Genomic DNA, 19995 nt, shown 5'->3' with positions numbered 1-19995 from the left:
ATTCGGCTTTTACGAAAAATTGCTTTTGACTGAGCTTCACAGAATAATACAATTGATATCAGGCGGAAATGAAATTTTAGCCTTATTTGTAAAATCAACAGTAATGGTTGATATCATTCATTTTTACAAGTTCTAACAAAGCACACCATAACAAAATATAATTGCTGAAAATTTTAATTACGAGGATTGACGTTTATTCACATTTATTTTATACGATGAACATCGCATTTATTGACACCATCCGTATTGATATACAATGCTTCAAATGATATGGAGGGCAAAGTTAGATAGGCACATAATGTGTATAATATTAAATTACACTGACGATTGGAAAAGTACCCAAGATCATTTTGCTGAAGTATAGATTTCATGTCATATTAGTGTGAAAGCCATGATGAATATTCCGGGATTCGTTCTTTCGTTGCTCTGTGTCTCTATCAGTCCATCTCGAACATTTGGAGACTTATATGGAGATATAATGCGAAGCTATCGGAAACAGTTGTTCCCAACATGGGATAAACCGGATGAAAAATTCATATTAACTGTTCAAACATATCCCACTGCTTTGATTGATTTTGCAGAAAGGGAAGGAAAAATAACTTTAATGTGTAATGTTTATCTTAATTGGACGGATCAACGATTGGCATGGAACCAAAGTTTTTACAATCTTAATAATTTAGCAGTTACAACAGATGATATATGGCTGCCATACTTGTTTCTTGTTAATAATGTAAACGGAGAGAAACCAGTAGGTTATGGAACAGGTACTTACGTAAATGTGTTTTTTGATGGTACAGTAATTTGGAGTCCTGGTACTCTCTTAGAGGCAAATTGTTCACCGAACGTTCAGAGATTCCCATTTGATAAACAAACATGTAAATTTATGTTCAACATGTTGGGTGTCTCGCAAAACTCGTTTAATTTGGTTGTTTTGTCTGAAGAAGTTATTTTAGACTATATGTTACCGAATTCTAATTGGGAACTAGTTGATGCAAAACAATATATGAAAAAGACTCGAAATATCAATCAGTATCACCTTGAAATTACCATCAAGAGACATTCGATGTATTACGTTGTAACAGTTTTACTACCGACATTACTCTTTACATTGATGAATCCGCTGTTGTTTTGTCTACCAGTGGATTCTGGAGAAAGAGTTTCCCTTGGAATGACTATAATGTTAGCATACACTATTTTTCTGACTATAGTTTCATCTTCCATTCCAGAAATGTCAAACCCTGTTTGCGTTGTAATTATTGTCCTAGTTTTAATTATGGTGGGAAGTGGTATCATTGTGTTACTTACTATTGCAAGTTCACATTATTATTACATGAAAAATACTGACGGCGTAAACACCTGTCTGATGTGGATAGCTTCTACTTTAATTGATCAAAAGAGCAATGATGGAGATATAGACGTTTGTACAACAAACGTGACGGGACATAGAATATCACAAACATTAGATGTCATTTTTTGTGCATTGATGTATACAGTGTTTACCTTAATTTTACTAAGTTGTATGGTGTTTATATTTACTTAAAACCAGTGGCTAACATTCCATGGTGTTTTTATTTACTTTAACCCAGTGGCTAACATTCTGCTGTTGCTTTTATAGTATTCATATCTATTTCTTTATATTTTATTTCCTTTTTTTCTAATGTATTTAGTTTTTGTTTTTGTTAATTATTTGTTTGTTTGTTTGTTTGTTTTCTTATTTGTTTGCCTGTTTGTTTATTTGTTTGTTTGGTTTGTTTGTTGGTTAGTTGTTTTTTTTTAGTTATTGTCTTTAAAGTTTCACCATTGTAATAAAGTACTGTAAAGAGGGAAACGAATTTTTATTAAAATGAAAATTTTAATATTGTGCAAGAGTTTTTTTTACAAAAGCGTCAAACATATGTTTTAGGGTGTTTTCATCGATATATCGGCAAAATTATCAAATAGATAGACAATTTAAGAAACATCAAAATCTAAGTACATAACATAGTGACGAAACTAGAAAATAATAAACATTGACAACTGACGATCTATAATTAAGGATGTAGACCTAGGGTTTGGGACACAACTAATAAAAATCATTGGAACGTTTGTATTCAGCATTTTACATCAATATCATGTAAGCATCAAAGTAACCTGGACTGATTTCATTCGGTTTTAAATGAAAGCTTAAAAGGCTATGGTGAAATTGAATATGATACAAACATACCACTGACTTCATGATTATGTCCCTTACCCCAGGTCTACCTCCTTAAGGTAACAGAAAAAAATAATTATCTATAGACATCTATGATCATGCAACTTTATATCGGTAGCTACTTCAAGAAACCTTTTTTGTCCATCACGGAAAGGAAAGATAAACCTCGATAAAAACTGACTTCCTGTGCTGGCTGTGATTCACATTTTTGTGTTCATTCTTATCGTGATCATTTTAAATTTTTAAAAAAATGAATAATTATAATTACTAGTTTAAAAGAAACGGTATAACAGGTATCAAAGAAATAAAAAACATTTCCCTGGATCTGCCCCTTCTGTCGCATTTGTTTGCTAACATGTATCGGAAGTATACTTTTCAAAGGACAAGTGAAAAATTAATTTCCCGCAAAAACAATAATAAGTCCACGAAAATCGGACAGAAAAGTAGTCATGAACTATAAATAGCCATTTTCTTTACTTTCACTTTCGTGTAGCACTCATCAAAGCAACATTTTTATGTTATAATGTTAAATTTTCTTAACAAAAAGTTATTCAACTTTAGTGTGATGTTTGCTCTTTATAAGTCATAGTTCATATCATTGTTCATATCTTTTGACAAATCATTAGTTCGTAAAGAGGCAGAAAGAAAACGCACTATATTTTTATACCCTCCATGTTTTGACGTACTCCCGCTCTGGGATATGTAATGAGATTATAGTACCTATAAGTGCCTCAAAACGTTAGAGTTACGTCTTTTTTCATTTTTGTTACTATAATTAGAAAGGTAAATATCTTTTCCGGAATCTGAATTATTGTAGATAGATTCTTGCCGGATCATACGGAGTCTCATTTGCAATGTGATGTTAGCTGATGTTGAACTAGGACATGCGTACCCTTCCGGAGTATCTTTTATCACATCCGGTTTTTATTTCTTGGAATTCATGCTGGTAGTGCTTTAATCTATTTTGGTGTGTGTGTGTGTGTGTGCGTGCGTGCGTGCGTGCGTGCGTGTGTGTGTGTGTGTGTGTGTGTGTGTGTGATGTCTTGTTTTCCTTATGGCCAGTTTTCGTTTGTCATTTGTAATTGTATTTCATTATCTTTGTTACATAGTGGAGATCGTCTTTGTTTCCTGTATCAAGTCAAGTATTTTGATTCTGTTACTACCTTTTTCCGATATATTTAAATCAATTTTATCTTAAGCTTGATCTGAGAAAGGTATCAAACTTCAGTTTTAGAATTGACGCAAGGTGCCTCTTTTTACACAGGAATACAAAGAAAATATTCAAATGCAATTTAGTGTACCCCCGGTATTTGCTTTGCTATTAACCCTAATTGAGTTGGGAACTTAAGCACGCTATACAATCTGATTTAGCCCATTATTTCCATCGGAAATCAATGTACCATGTCCGGACTTTTGTGACTGGTTCCAACAATCTTTTTTTTTGCCTTGATATGTTTATTCCTTTTTGAATATTGCTAGGTTATTATTCTTTATTGTTTCTTTTTATTTTGTTTATTTGTTTGTTTTTGTTTTGTTTTGTTTTTGTTTTCTATTGTTCTTAGTTATACAAATTGACAATTCCTTTTGACTATTGCCAAGTGCAACATTAAACTTGGCACAATTATTATATATATTCCATTTTTATTACCATAATTACTGCCTTTAAAAACGATTTTCGGTAAACAAAAACTATTTCAATAAAATCTAAACATGTCTTATTAACTTAATAAAATTAGGTGCACCATTAGCTTACTTCGTTGTTTTATTTCGAAGATGGTGCTGAGTTACTCAGTCCATATCTGTTGTTGAGATACAACAGAAGAATATGATACATTTGAACTCATTTTATTTTATATTCAAAAGTCAATAAAAGAAGCAAAGCCTATAAATATGTACATCAGACGCACACTTTGTCTACCTCAGACACATACACTCATTAAAGGTTTGGGTTGAATTAATGTTTTAAATATGATTTCCAGATTAAGTACTGAGTTGTAGCCGCTCAGCCAAAACTAACGCTATATATGGTCAAACACGTAAAGAATTACGAGAAGAATTTTCTAAAAATAAATCAATTGATGCTTGATAGAGATAACAGTACAACTTTCGAAATAGTAACCAAGAGAACCAAGATTCTAGCGGAACTCAAAAGAATGTAATCCAGAGACAAAAGCCAGATATGGAAAACAGAAACACACAATAAATAACATAAAAAAACAAAAATGATATATTCAAAGTAACAAAAGTAAAAGAGCAACTCGGACTCCAAAACAACTTGGAGCAGATGCACCGATCGGGTAAGCGTCCTCTGCTGTTCTAAAAACACCCGCCCGATATTTATGCAAGAGAACTAAGCTACAGACTGTATACAAGAATAGAAAACTTTTTATTGTTGCATTTATATGAGGGAAATGATATTATGGTAACCTTTCAAATAATGATCTCATTCAACCTTGGATACAACTTTTGGCAATTACTTCTATGAATATTTAGAAGCAAAGCGTAATCAAGGGAACCAAGATTTTAGCAGTAATCAAAAGAATGAAATGCAGGGACAAAGACCAGACATGGAAAACAAAGAACATAAAGTAGCTAAAATAATATATATATAGTAACAAAAGTAAATGGCCGACTCAGACGTCACTTAAAAACTTGGAGCATGGACCAGGTGCACCGGTAGGGTAAGCGTCCTCTGCTTTTCTAGAAATACGCTGACGAGTTGTTCATAAAAGTCATTTCAGGGGTACACGAAAGAAGAAAGGAAAACTATGACACTAGGAGATACAGAGTGTAAGATCAAAGCTTCAAAGTACAAAATTCAGAAATAACAAAATGAAAAACAAACATTGGATTTTAAGTTAAAACAAGAGCAAAGAATCAAACGTCGGTGCAACTGAAAGACATTACAACTGTTAAACCCGGCTATAGAAAAGATGCGAGGAATAAAAGTCATTCGGCGGGTGTTTCTAGAAAAGCAGAGGACGCTTACCCTACCGGTGCCCCTGGTCCATGCTCCCAGTTTTTAGTGTCCGAGTCCGAGTTGCTCATTTACTTTTGTTACTTTGTATGTATGATTTTAGTTACTTTATGTTCTTTGTTGTGTATGTCTGTTTTCCATGTCTGGTCTTTGTCCCTGGATTACATTCTTTTGATTACCGCTATAACCTTGGTTCCCATGATTACTCTTTTATTAATCGGTACATCCAACTTAGATGGTATAAATGCCATGAATTATTCAACTGAAAATTGGGATAATGTAAAATGCATTTTAACACTGTGTACTCCAAGACTAGACAGTATCCGACATCATACAAATCGTTTTTACACAAGTTATCCTACTGCAAAAGTAATATTGTTCGTGGGGTACCAATTTTCGTGGTTTTCGTTGGTAGGTAAAACCACGAAATTTGGTTCCCAACGAAAAGGAGATTTCCTTTGAAATATACTAATCACCTTAAAACCACGAATTCAAGAATCTACGAACATTTGTTTCTTCCCTAATCCACGAAAATTGGTATCCACGAATTAAGGTACTTTCACAGTATTGTCAAACGACTTATAATTTGAGTAATTTTTTTTAAATTTAAGAAGGCTTGTCCGCAGCGGTTAGCAAGAGAAGAAACGAACAACTGCCTTTGTAGGCCTGTATTCAATTGACTTTGGTCATAGGAAATATAATTTACTTTGTTATAAAAGAAGTTAATATGGGAAAATTTTCCCGCCAAAAGTGCCCCAATATAGTGAACGATTTGTTTTAGACCAAATTGAACAGATTGCAAAGATAAAACTCATGTAGCATCGCTCTTTGCACATTTCTTGGCTGGACTCCTACTTATTTCTTTATTGAAGTATATGTTTTACCATTGAAAGATAAACTCTATGAGTCTTAGACTGATTTTCCGTTTTTAAATAGAGTTTTTCTTTCACACAAAACAAGCAAACTGATAAAAAAAATCAAGCATTGTTGATAAATTCAATCATGTCTGTTGCATTTCACTAAGCCTTTTGAACAGTATGTTAAACTTGCATATAAAGTAATCAATTCACATTTTTGAAATTTTGCCATAATCGCCATTTTAATACAGGCACTCGCCACAAGTGCCATTAAAACACCAATAATTGGAAAAAAGACGAAAAAATATGTGGGTTAACTTTTTTTTCAAATATGAAGTTGGACCCTTTGAGGTTAGTACTTTATCATAGTTCATGCAGGGTGACCTTATTTATTTTATTTCTATACAATGTCGTATCAACCCGTTGCTGGTACAAATAATCCTGTTAGGTATACTGCGGAATTTTGTCTCTACAGCTTCTAATTTAAACCTCCACTACATCATTAAATATATAGTTATGACTTTTATTTAAGTTTTCAACCACCGAATAGTTTCAAGAATACGTTAAGTTCAAATAGAAATGAGATAAATAAAACGCAAAAAAGGAAACATTGGAAATATTTATGAACTTTCATTATGTGGCATGAATTGCTCTTGATTACTACATATCTTGTCCTATTGAAAAATCTTAATGTTCTGTAACAATTAATATTTGTGAACATATTATTTTGGTATCGGGAAAAGGTTGGTACGGGTAGCCCAATTTTTAATCAACCCAGTTCCAGTTGTACTTGATGTATTTGAACAAAATGGAATTCAATTTGACACCGTTGGGATCTAAGTATATGGAGTAGTCTGGCTTTAGTCGCTATATTATCAGTGTAAGATGGATTCATCGTTTAAACCTCTTTGCAAGAAATTATTTGCAAAACTATATTATATAAAAGATTGAAATGGTGACTTGGCAGAGTTTACAAAAGGATGATTTGGTGCAAATATAACAAAAAATAATTATTTGAGGTTGCATAACTTAGTATTTTCGACACAAAATACTTTTACTTTATATTTAACTGATATGCTTAGCAAATATCATTATTAACTATTAAAGAAAACACATACATTCATTTCATCACGAACAGTAACCATGGTAGCTGTTCGTAAGCACGTACAAGAACGTATTAAAACGTAATTCGACCAATTCATAAAGCGACCAAATTTTGCACATTTAACCGTTTTGTGAGAGAAGGTTTATAGTGTTAGTAAATTCAAATAAATGAAGAAGTATAGTAACTCCAAAAGTCATGTAATTCAATTTGCCAAACACCTGTTTTGTCATGATATTATTATGGAATAAGAACCGGTACCCTTATATCTACTTCCCGATACGTCGAGACATGCGGTTGTTTTCTATTAAAACAATCTAATGTAATGCTGTCTAATTGGTAGATGCCTTGTATCCTTATATAATCATTTGTTTAAACTTATTACGCCTGTCAATTAAGGCCGAGTCATCTTGTTCCTGAACCGACTGACCAATAATTACGTGTTTAAGTTCCCAGTGTTTTCATACATCGCTGATAAGTTCTAGATTGGCGTAGATCATGTAGGTTTGAAATGATTTTTTGGAAATATTTCATGTCTTGTCTGGACCCAGTATGTTACTTGTTATTCAATTACTTCTGATTTGTAAACAAAATAAATAAATTATTCTATTACTTCTTTGAAACATTGTTCAAAATCGAAGAGAAAACTGGTACGGGTGTAACATAAGAGGCATATATACTTAGATAGAACTGTAATACTTGTTGTGGCAACCTCTATCCCACAGTTGATGATAACAAAAATGATAGGGCAGACCAAGGATTTCAGGTTATGGGTTTAATGCCGAGTGAAGGGAGTCAATGAAATAGCGGGAGATGGAATTTTGTAAATAATCAAGATAAAAACCTAACAAAATGATTTCCCAATTTTAGCAGGATTAACGAGGGATCTGTATATACATAAGTCTTTAAAGAAGCAGGCACTAAAAAGAGTTTTGTGAATGGTTTGGTTTTTCACTCCACACATTCCCCATTTGCTTTTTACGTAGCACGACCTAGCCTTGGGACTGTATATTGAACAAATCTTAGATTTAATGATGTTTTAAATCTATACTTAAAAAACATTAAAGCATTATGGTATTCTTCGTAATGAGGGTTGTTTTGTCGTCGCACACCCTGTTTGCCCTGGTTGTTTCCTCCCTATTCCCGTTTGCCTTGGTCTAGTTTCAGTGCGTTTTTGGTTCTCCATGGGGGGGGGTTGAGTGGCCATTTGACCCGGAAGTGGTTAGTGAGACCTAGATCTACAACTTTTACAGGAGTTATGGGACTTTATTGAATTTGTACATGCCTCTATTATTCAATGGACCTCAGTAATTCTTCAGTCTACATGATTTTTGGGGGGACACTTAGTGAGTGTGCAATAATAAACACTAGCCAAATGTATTTATAAAATTTTGATTTCAAATTTTAGATAAAATTATTACATACTCTGGTCTAAATACTACATTTACATGTATTGTGTCTGAATAGTTGCATATACATTTGTATCACTACTGGACTCAGCTTCTCCAAGTAGTATGGATGTACATCACTGTTTTGGTATGATACAAGTAGTCATACCCACAAATATTGAACATATTGTATATGTCTATAGTATGTAAGAGTTATGAATTTGGGAAATATGCTCCAGTGAATTACAATGAATATATATATATGTATTTTTGTCGTCCCCTCTGCGGGACTCGAACTCGTACCGCTGTGACATCTATAGTCCCGCGGAGGGAACGACAAAAATTAGCTTCGCAAATTTGATAGTTCTAACATCGTTGGGAATTTTTCAGACCCTTCTATAAGTTTACGTTATCTTCCCTGTATCAATTTGATCCGATGGAGCACTGTAGAGAATAGACTCGTCACATTCTGAGACGTTGTATATATATAGGCTAGAAACCACTAATTCCACTTCCCATAGGCTTCTATGCTAATTTCACAATATTCAATGGCTTCTCTGTTCTTAACTTTAACCTGCAGAGAACTATATATCAGTATGATTCTACATATGTCAGCTCACAATCCTCAGAATGGCATGTGGGGTTAGCAGACTTGCAGTGCAGTACTGGTCACCGGAAATGAAGTGTCTATAAATAGCATGGGAAATCCAAATGCTCATTGGTTGAATTGGTGGTCTGTAACCTATATATATATATATATATATATATATATATATGAAAATGATCATTTTTTTTATTATGTTATTACTTTTTTAGGCTATTCTAGGCTTTGTAGTTGAAATCCGGCTGCATGAAGTCATTGTTATTGGAGGATAGACCAAATTGGGACTAGTGTACACTGACTGCAATTTTAACACATGATCAAATAACTATGGAATATTAAAGTATACCGGTAAATGAACAAAATTCTTGTTTAGTTATTTTAAAAACGATATCCAAGTTGATGATAAATTAAGGTAAAAAGGATCAATTCTATAAAGAAGATATGTGTAAGGGAACTGTGCCTCCTGTTACGGTAGTTTGTGGATAGTCATATAACATGTACAACATGTATATGTACGGTATACAAAATATACATGTACATGTATCAAATATAACTACAAGTTTTAAAACAATTTGAATGTGTCTTTTACTGATGGTAAATAAATCTTGTTTGCATGTATTTTTGTCATTTATATTCTATAGAAGGGCAGAAGTGGATTTACAAATATCAAAGGTCAGTCAAATACTGGTCACAGAAAAACCAGACACGTAAATATAGAGGGAAGTTATCAACTGGGATAAGGAAGTACTGTTCTAGTGATGGCTAACCCATAGATAGCGGAATTTAATTATCGATCACAGGTGATATTGTGAGTTACGATCTGTTAACCCATAGATAACGGTGTTATCCTATAGATAATGGGGTTTTGGTTAATTTCGCCTGCCATATATATGTAAACTCACGACACAAACTTTGCGACAAACCCTTCTCATTTCGTATTTTCAACTTTCCCTTTCAACTCTGTTAGAACCAATGTGCTCATTGTCTTAGTTTTTCTTTCCTTCTACATCTATCCCGGACGTTACATTTTACAAATTCGGCAATTCGGCGAATGATTCTAGAATAACAGAGGACGCTTACCCTTCAGGTGCACCTGGTTCATACTTCCCGTTTCTAGTGGAGTCCGAGTTGCTCATTACTTTCTTGTTATTGTACTTTTGGTTAATTCATGTTCTTTGTTATAATATGTAGGTATTGTTGAGATGTATTTTCATTGGGTTTTATTGTTATGGTTGGGTGTATTGTTTATTGTTATGGTTGGGTGTATTGTTTCATTTGATTTCATTCACCACAAATACTGTTTATGCCTTTTAAAGACTTTTAATTGAAAAAAACATCTTTAACTTACAATGTCAGTCAGGACAATTTCGACCAAACAAAGGATAAAACAAAACAGAATTTAATTCTATATTTTATTTGTGTTTAATGGTGCAGAGATACTCGAATCAAATTTCAAATAATGATAATGGATCAAATATTTACTTGATACCGTTTGCAACTTTTTCACAGTCGCAAATGAAAAGAAATATATAATGAAACATTCCACTGACTTCGTAAATCATTATATTATGTTGACATTTATTTAACTTCATGACTAAGATCGTTTATTTCACATGAGATTTCTATAATGCCAACACGCGCAATTGTAGGATTATGTTTTTTTGACTTAAATATGTTAATATTGTTTTAAATCTCATTTGTAATATTTGCCAATTGCTACCATTGAAATACCATTATTACATTTGTATCATGAATAAAATGTATATTGTGCTTGGAATGAAACAAAACAATGAAAATACTTGATAAAGGTTCAGTGAAATTTTCATGAAATTCCATTCAGTGGCTTAGGAGGAGTAACGGATAAGAGACAGTCCCCTATGCGTAACGGAAGGATGAAAGGACGGAGACCCAGTATAACTTGCAGATAAAAAGATACCACAAATTTGATCTAAATTCAACACTCATTGATAGTTTGTATTTTAAAGAATAAACGACTAGAAATAATCGATCTAACACTTTTAAATTAATATTGGATAATGGATCGGATAAGTGAACAAAACCATTAGAGATTTAGAGGTTTTATACAGTTAAAGTAAAGGTAAACTGAAATTAATTATTAAAATCTGTATATTTTTGGATATTGCACACATGCATGTTTACACAGATAAAACAATACATTATCAAATGATGGAAAACAATATAAATGTCTTGTTTTTTAAACTTATTAAATGTCGGCAAAAATACTGGAATGTCACAAAGACAATTCTGATGCATCAAATCAAATGACGAAATTTTAATCTTAGTTGCTACAAGATTGAAGTCATCACTACAAAAGTTTTATGGCCGTCATCATGAACTCGTGGATCGTTACGGTGTATCCATCTGCGCCATGAAAATGTGTCATAGTTTTCCTTTCCTCTTTCGTCTACCCCAGACTTGACTTTTTATGAGCAACTCGGCGGATGTTTCTAGAAAAGCAGAGAACGCTTACCCTACCGGTGCACCAGTTCCATGCTCCCAGTTTTTAGTGGAATCCTAGTTGCTCATTTCCTTTTGTTACTATGTATGTATGATTTTAGTTATTATATGTTCTTTGTTGTGTGTCTGTTTTCCGTGTCTGGTCTTTGTCCCTGGATTACATTCTTTTGATTACCGCTATAACATTTGGTCCCTACCGGAAATAGTAAGGGGAGTCCATAGAAGACTGGCAAGATGAAAACCACCTTATCCTTGTCAACGACGCCTCTGACAGGCCTACTTTATATTCTTGTCGATGGCATACAACCACCATACCAGATCTAGCTTTCTGTATTGATGATATACACCAAAAAATCAGTAGAAAGGTATGTGACCAGCTAGGAGGCAGTGATCATCGACCTGTCATGATATCCATTGCAGAAAGAACAACATCTGAGTATGCTCAGCTACCAAGATGGAATTACAAGAAGAAGGCAAATTGGATTATGTTTCAAGCTAAGACAGATAAACTTACAAGGGACATAGAAATAGAGGAAAAGAATATTAACAATGTGGTGAAAGCATTCAACACTACTGTACTAAAGGCAGCAAGGGAATGTACACCAAGAGGTGTAATAAAGGACTACAAGTCATACTGGTCCAGTGAGATACAGGCAACACACGAGGCACTCACAAGGGCAAGGGATGATGCAGAACTAAATCCCAGTCAGGAATATAACATCAAACCCCAAAAGTGAAAAGCCAAACATCTAAGAATTGAATGCCAAAGGAAAGGTTGGAGAGAGAAAACATCATTTATGGATATGGAAAAAGATACAAAAAAGCTTTGGAACTTGACAAAAGCACTGAATCATGAGGGAAGCAAAGGTGAAATATCACGCCAGAAGTTGGTTGAAGGAGAAACAACCATAGCGAAAGCGGCAGCAAATGAATTTGCTAAAGACTATGAGAAAGAAATCTACGCTATGTACCGCCATCACGGAAGAAAGAAGTAAGACCTGAATTGAGAGAAAGATCAAAGATGCGAACACATGAACTTATGCAGAGAGATATCACCATGTTTGAGATGAAGGCAGCCATCAGAAAAATGAAAATGAAAAAGGCACCAGGTCCAGATAATATCACCAATGAAATGCTTCAACACCTTGGCACCTTAGCATTAACAACTTTGTTAGAGATTCTCAATCTGAGCTGGAGACAAGGTCAAGTCCCTCAATGTTGGAAAGAAGCCATAATAATGCTAATACTGAAGAGGAGAAAGAACAAGTCGAAAGCCTCAAGCTACCGCCCAATTACCCTAACAAGCAGTTGCTGCAAATTAATGGAGCGTATAATCAACAAGCGCCTGCAGACATACTTGGAATCGGAGAACATTCTTGGTCACGAACAAGCTGGTTTTAGACAGTACAAGAGCACAGAAGATCAGACAACACATCTATCTCAAGTAGTCGAGGATGCATTTCAATCAAAGAAAGTAAAGCTAGCTGTCTTTGTAGGTCTTCAGAGAGCATTTGACAAAAGTTTGGAAAGATGACCTTCTTGTGAAACTTCTTAGATTTGGAGTAAACGGAAGAATGTACAAATGGACCAATTTATATCTGTACGATAGAAGGGCAAGAGTACCCGTAGATGGGAAGCATGGCCGAAAAATACTTCTAAAACAGGGTGTACCACAGGGAGGAGTATTGCCACCTACTCTCTTCATACTCTATATGAATGACCTAGTTCCAGAGCTTGAGAGAAAACAACAGCAACCCTCTTTATACTCACATCTGAAACCCAATATGTCAAACTGTCACAAAATATGTCACGATGGAAGGTCAGCAAACATACCTTGGTGTAACCTTCGATAAAAGACTTACATGGAAATAGCATATAATGACAGCAGAAGCCAAAGCCAGATGAAAACTAAACATCATGAGAAAACTTGCTGGTACAAACTGGGGTGCTAATGAGAAAGTTTTGAAAATCTGTCTACGAAGGAAATGTACGCCCACATCTAGACTATGGCTCTAGTGCTTGGATGACAGCAGCTAAGTTTCACCATCAGACTCCAGATAAAGTCTAGAATCAGGCACTCCGCATCATCACAGGAGCCATGAAATCAACGCCTATTGCTAGTATGGAGGAAATTACAAAAATACAACCATTAAGTAAGAGAAGAGAATGTAAAGCTATGATACAGGCCACCAAATACCAATGCTTACAAAACCACCCAATGAATGAGAGACTGAAACAACTATCCTCAGGAAGACTCAAAAGATCCAGCTTCACTCTAGAAACAAGAGCATTGCAAAGAAAACACCAAGAACATCTACCAAAGCAGGTCAAACCTATAGATTTTCAAATGAATGACAATTTATTTGCAGAGAAGGAGGACAATGTAACTATTCAGACAACAGTTCCGTTACTCAGTGCCAAAGATGAAAAAACCGTAACAATGAGCATGCTGGAAGAAGATTATCCATCAGAATTGTGGGCAAGAGTTTACACAGACGGCAACAAAAGGAGGGACCGGTATCTACATAGAATACCTTTAATGGAGTACAACAGTCAATGGCAATACCAACAGGATTATATTGCTCCAACTACAAGGCTGCAGAAGCACTCACCCATGCGGCAAATTACATCAAAGAAACCGCAGAAAATATGCAAGTAGTATTCCTAACATATGCCCTCTCCGTAATAGAAGCACTGACCAACAACAAACTACCACAACTTGAAAGAGCTATTTATTCCATGAAGAGCCTAAAACTGTTATACAGTGGATACCTTCACATTGTGGAATCAATGGAAATGAAAAAGCAGATAAGCTAGCAAAGGATGGCGCTCAACAACAGCAAGATGAAAATCATGTCTGCTACACAGAGATGAAGACCATCATCAAGTTTCTGCTCAATACCCCTCAGAAGCAAAATAGCTTCCATCAACTAAAAAGATTTGAGAAAACTACAATCTTCAGGACAGGACACAACAGACTCAACCAACATCTGTATAGAGTTTTGAAGGTCATACCATCACATATGTGTCCCTGTGGAAAAGCAGAGCAGAATACAGAACACTTTATGCAGACGTGCAAGTTACACCAGGCACAGAGAGAGAAGATATATGATAAACCAACCCCATTACAGAGAAACTGTATGGACCTGTGGAAGACCTATAGAAGACGGCCAGATTTATTAAGGAGACTGGCATTCAAGTGTAATGGCGAACGACAAGAAGAAGATGTCCTACGTGGGATCGACCAAATGAGAAAATTGTACTTATTCTTAATTCTTACCCTGCCGCATTGATCAGCTTCTCAGAACTGGTCGGATCCCCGTTTAACATGAAATCAATTGATACTAGTATATGATAACATCTCATACATAGTTATTTCTATCGACAACATCCTCAATGGGTTCCTCATCTATACCTTATCAACGGTATAGGTGTGCTAAAGCATATTAGGTATGAATCTGACTTTCCCGTTGATGTCTTCATGAAAGATACAACGAAGTGACACCATATATCTGCCTGATAAGTCTAGATTTCCGTTTGATTCTCAAAATTGTTACATTAATTTCGACATGTTCCGATATTCATCAGCAAATTAAGAATTTATTTTACCACAAAAGAGACCATACGAAAAATACAGACTGGACCTTTGCAGACTAATGCATTGTGGATTATAGTCTTTTTTTATGTATGCCATGTGCCATTCGATCAAGAGACACATTGCATATTTTGTTACCGTTATCATGCCAACGATTTCGTTTTCGTTGATGAATCATCTAGTATATTTCTAACATGTTGAATCAAGTCAACGAATTTCATTGGGTACGTCGATACTTTTGGCATATGCCATATTTCTGACGATTGCAGCATCAACGATTCCATACAAGGGTATTGTGCTATAATTCTTTTGTTAGTTTGTAACATGTTCTTTAGTAGATTCATTGCTGTATTTATTATCGTAAGTTCACATTTTTACTACAGAAAAAAACATAATATGACGTCCTTAAATGGCTTTGAGACCACTGTGGTTAATTTTGTATTGCTATATGATCAACACGCGAGTTATTGGGCGTGGCTTGTGTGTGTGTAAATTACTGCCCATCTTAATCATGTAAACAAACATACATAACATTCTGATGTGTATCAACTGTTTTTATTCATTTCAATAGCTTGAATGACATCAAATTCTTATCTAATAAAAATATTATGTGTTAGGTTTTAGAAAAGTTATATTATATTTCGTAAAAATCACTTATACACGTACACGGTAACACTCGCCCCGTGCCATCTTGTATGAAAACAAACAATAACAATCATCAATGAATGAAACATTGTACCTGTCCATGTGTGAATACTGTGACCTTATAATGCAAACAGCTATTGCCCTATCTAACATCGTTCTACTTAATTCGCCGTTTTCTTCATTATGCGTGAAAAATACAAAACAAAGTTTCCCGAGCAACCATTTCAACTGACGTAAACTGTACAGCCAAATACGGACAAATATGACGGGTCTAAGATTACCGTAATATGTCAAGAAAATGTAAAAAAAGTACCGTTATTGTCATATAAGAATCAAAATAATGTTAATTTGAATTTGAAATATTTTTGGTACAGCACATTAATATGCATTACTTTTGGTGAGGTTGTTGACTAAATGTTAGCATATCACTTATTCCTCTTATTCCATGTTTGTTTTCGACTGAACCCCCATTCACTTGTAGTTTTAGTTTTAGTTATTTTTTGTTTCATTTTTAATGGGATCATGTTGTGTTGTGTAAATCAGTTGTGTACTACAATAATCAAGCTTTCAAATGGTTTAAATGAAAATTGAACTGTTTAATGGAACAGAAATAGTCTAGCCTAGTGTATACAAATGCACATATAAAAAAAATATTTTTCGACTGATTATTGCTACTCTATAGAAATCTCTCCTAGACTACATTTCACGAGATTTTCATTATATGTTTTTCGAGAGTAGAGGATAGTCAAAGGTACTTAATTACGGATTATTCAACACATATTTTGTTAGTCCTAGTAAACATCAGGAATAAATAATTTACCGTTACAGGGTTTGTAATTCGCGTTCTAGTTTCATTGTCCGTACCGGAATTTTCCATGCAGAAAGTACTGAAATCCGAAGACCTCGGAGCGCTGCATTACAATGCAAAATCTTTTGCTTGTCTTTACATTTTCATCATGTATAATTAATTTTAATAATTTTTTATCAATTTATTTTTACAGGAGAAAGATTTTTGGTTTTTATTTCTTGAACCAACACCATGTAAATAAATAATCTCCATGCATTTGAATGGTACACTTGAACCAATTCTCGTGAAACTACGGATTCACGTGACGAGATCTACCTACCCTATTACCATTACAAACTTCGACACATAAAGATGTAGACGTTACCGCTTTGTTGAAAATTACCGTGAAAATGAGTAGTGCGTTTAAATACGGACACGTTTTACGACTCTCAAGGCATAAACATTAACTTAGATTGCATGTACTTGTTTGAATTGAGTATAAATACACTAAGTATAAATTTAAACTTTTCACTTCTGCCTGAATAAATAAAAAAAAAACTTTAGAACTAAATGGTCTCAATGAATACAAAATGCCTCTGAGGTCCAACGTGATAACTGAAGTATCTATTCACTAAATTTTAAGTTAAGTTCGTTTGCCATATGTACCAAAGGATGCCAATTTTTTTCTTGGTTACCTCAAGAGAGAAATGGGTCATTTATTACACTGATATTAGTATTACTACACCACACATTCTAGTTTAATGTTTATTTCAAAGAAATATATTTAAAATTTGTATGTTATATGGTACCAATTCATAACGAACAACCTATTGTTATTTAGTTGGTTTTACGAAAATATCATGTGTTTTTGCAGGAATGTTTATACTCGACATGAATCAATGTAAATAGCTGGAAAAAAGAGAACATATCTTTCAAATAATCAAAATATATATTTGTTGATCATATGAACAAATTTCTTCAAACTTGCACCTAGAATTTATTAAACGGAAGGGAATCTTGCTTGGTAACAATGGCGTGTATAGCAATCACATGGACATCGAGTTTACAGAGAATGGCTATTGTTACGAGGGTAATCAACTCATAACTTATATCTCTTCGTACAATTCAAGGTAGAACTTGTCACTCTAACAGTTAGTTTCATTGTTTAACTACAAGCGAAAAATCAAAGCCCTAAAATACAAATACAAATCATATGTCCATCTGTATGTACATGTTCAAGAGATGGATGTGGGACAGATGATAGTGAGAAACCTGAACATGCTTCTTTAAATTGTCTGCAATGGGTGCGTGTAGAGATACAACAGTACTTTTTAAGGAAAAATAATTATTGCCCATTTTTATCAAATTGGTTTATCACAATATGTGATAAACACGATAAATCTTTCTAAACGGTTAATAATATTAAACAATAACGCTACATTTTCTGTATTAGCTCTATATCCACCCTCAAACCTTATATCAGGTCATGTATGAGGTGTTGTTCAAATATTGATATATAAATTGAAAATGGATGCACCTTTCATTTATTAAATGATAAATATCATGATTTGTTAATAGTATGTGTATAGTCGGAGCTACATAAGGTAATAAACATGTACATGGTGATAGGCCTAAGATGGATAGGATATCAAACAAAATGGTTATACTTTTTCTTCTTTTTCAAGCTTTGCAAAAGTGCTTATCTAAGAAGCAAGTATTCTGCTTTTTAGGATGAATTGCTATTGACTGAGCTTCACAGAAAGGAAATTGATACGAGGCAGAAATGGAATTTGGCCTTATTCGTAAAATCAACATTAATGGTTGATGCCATTTAATGTTACCAGGTCAACCAAAGCACACCTTAACAATACATAACTGCTAAAAAAATTTATCATGAGAATTGCATTTATTGACATCATCCGTAATGATTAATTCCATATAGTTAGATGGACAAGTGATTTAATAAATATTCGATTACACTGACGATTGGAACAGTACCCAAGATCATTTTGCTGTAGCATTAAGTTAATTGATTCTATGTCATATCAGTGTGAAAGTCATAATGAATATTTCGGGATTCGTTCTTTCGTTGCTCAGTGTCTCTATCAGTCCACCTTGCACACTTGGAGATTTATATGGAGATATAATGCAAACCTATCGGAAACAGTTGTTCCCAACATGGGATAAACCGGATGAAAAATTCATACTAACTGTTCAAACATATCCCACTGCTTTGATTGATTTTGCAGAAAGGGAAGAAAAAATAACTTTAATGTGTAATGTTTATCTTAATTGGACGGATCAACGATTGACATGGAACCAAAGTTTTTACAATCTTAATAATTTAGCAGTTACAACAGATGATATATGGCTGCCATACTTGTTTCTTGTTAATAATGTGAACGGAGAGAAACCAGTAGGTTATGGAACAGGTACTTACGTAAATGTGTTTTTTGATGGCACAGTAATATGGAGTCCTAGTACTCTCTTAGAGGCAAAATGTTCACCGAACGTTCAGAGATTCCCGTTTGATAAACAAACATGTGAATTTATATTCAACATGTTGGGTGTCTCTCCATTCTCGTTTAATTTGGTTGTTTTGTCTGAAGAAGTTATTTCAGACTATATGTCACCGAATTCAAATTGGGAACTAGTTGATACAAAACAATATATGAAAAAGACGCGAAGTGTCAACCAGTATCACCTTGAAATTATTATCAAGAGACATTCAATGTATTACGTTGTAACAGTTTTAATACCTACATTACTCTTTACATTGATGAATCCGCTGGTGTTTTGTCTACCAGTGGATTCTGGAGAAAGGGTCTCCCTTGGAATGACTATTCTGTTAGCATACACTATTTTTCTGACTATAGTTTCATCCTCAATTCCTGAATTGTCAAACCCTGTTTGCGTTGTAATTATTGTCCTAGTTTTAATTATGGTGGGAAGTGGTATCATTGTGTTACTTACTATTGCAAGTTCACATTATTATTACATGACAAATATTGATGGTGTAAACAAGCGTGTTAAGTGGCTAGTTTCTACTTTAGTTAACCGGAAGAATAATGAAATTGCGGCATTTGATAAAGACGTAGACGTTTGTCCAACTAATATGACAGGACATAGAATATCACAAACATTAGATGTCATTTTTTGTGCATTGATGTATACAGTGTTTACTTTAATTTTACTTAGTTTTATGGTGTTTATATTTACTTAAACACAGTGGCTAATATTCCATGGTGTTTTCATTAACTTCAACTCAGTGGCTAATATTCCATGGTGTTTATATTAACTTAAGCCTAGTGACTAACATTCCATGGTGTTTTATTTACTTAAAATTAGTGACTAACATTCCATGGTGTTTT

The 19995-nt window shown here is 34.1% G+C and overlaps 2 protein-coding genes across 2 annotated transcripts; both read left to right on the top strand.

The window, feature by feature from the left end:
* Nucleotides 1–394: 394 nt before the first annotated feature.
* Nucleotides 395–1579, top strand: LOC148611708 (acetylcholine receptor subunit delta-like). The gene has a single exon (XM_088595319.1). The coding sequence runs from the start codon at nt 395–397 to the stop codon at nt 1538–1540; it is 1146 nt and encodes a 381-aa protein (XP_088451445.1). The 3' UTR covers nt 1541–1579.
* Nucleotides 1580–18686: 17107 nt separating this feature from the next.
* LOC148611707 (acetylcholine receptor subunit delta-like) lies at nt 18687–19847 on the top strand. The gene has a single exon (XM_088595318.1). It carries the CDS (start codon nt 18687–18689, stop codon nt 19845–19847), a length of 1161 nt encoding a protein of 386 aa, XP_088451444.1.
* Nucleotides 19848–19995: the final 148 nt, after the last annotated feature.

Source organism: Perna viridis, chromosome 7 (genome assembly GCF_037379345.1).
Source record: "Perna viridis isolate PV_CMFRI_1.1 ecotype Kerala chromosome 7, ASM3737934v1, whole genome shotgun sequence".
Lineage (NCBI taxonomy): Eukaryota > Metazoa > Mollusca > Bivalvia > Mytilida > Mytilidae > Perna > Perna viridis.
Note: the sequence above shows the minus strand (reverse complement) of the source record. Positions and strands in the feature narration are given on the sequence as shown.

Excerpts from the sequence above, each read along its gene's own strand:
- LOC148611708 (XM_088595319.1), top strand. The coding sequence starts at position 395 with ATGAATATTCCGGGATTCGTTCTTTCGTTGCTCTGTGTCTCTATCAGT.
- LOC148611707 (XM_088595318.1), top strand. The coding sequence starts at position 18,687 with ATGAATATTTCGGGATTCGTTCTTTCGTTGCTCAGTGTCTCTATCAGT.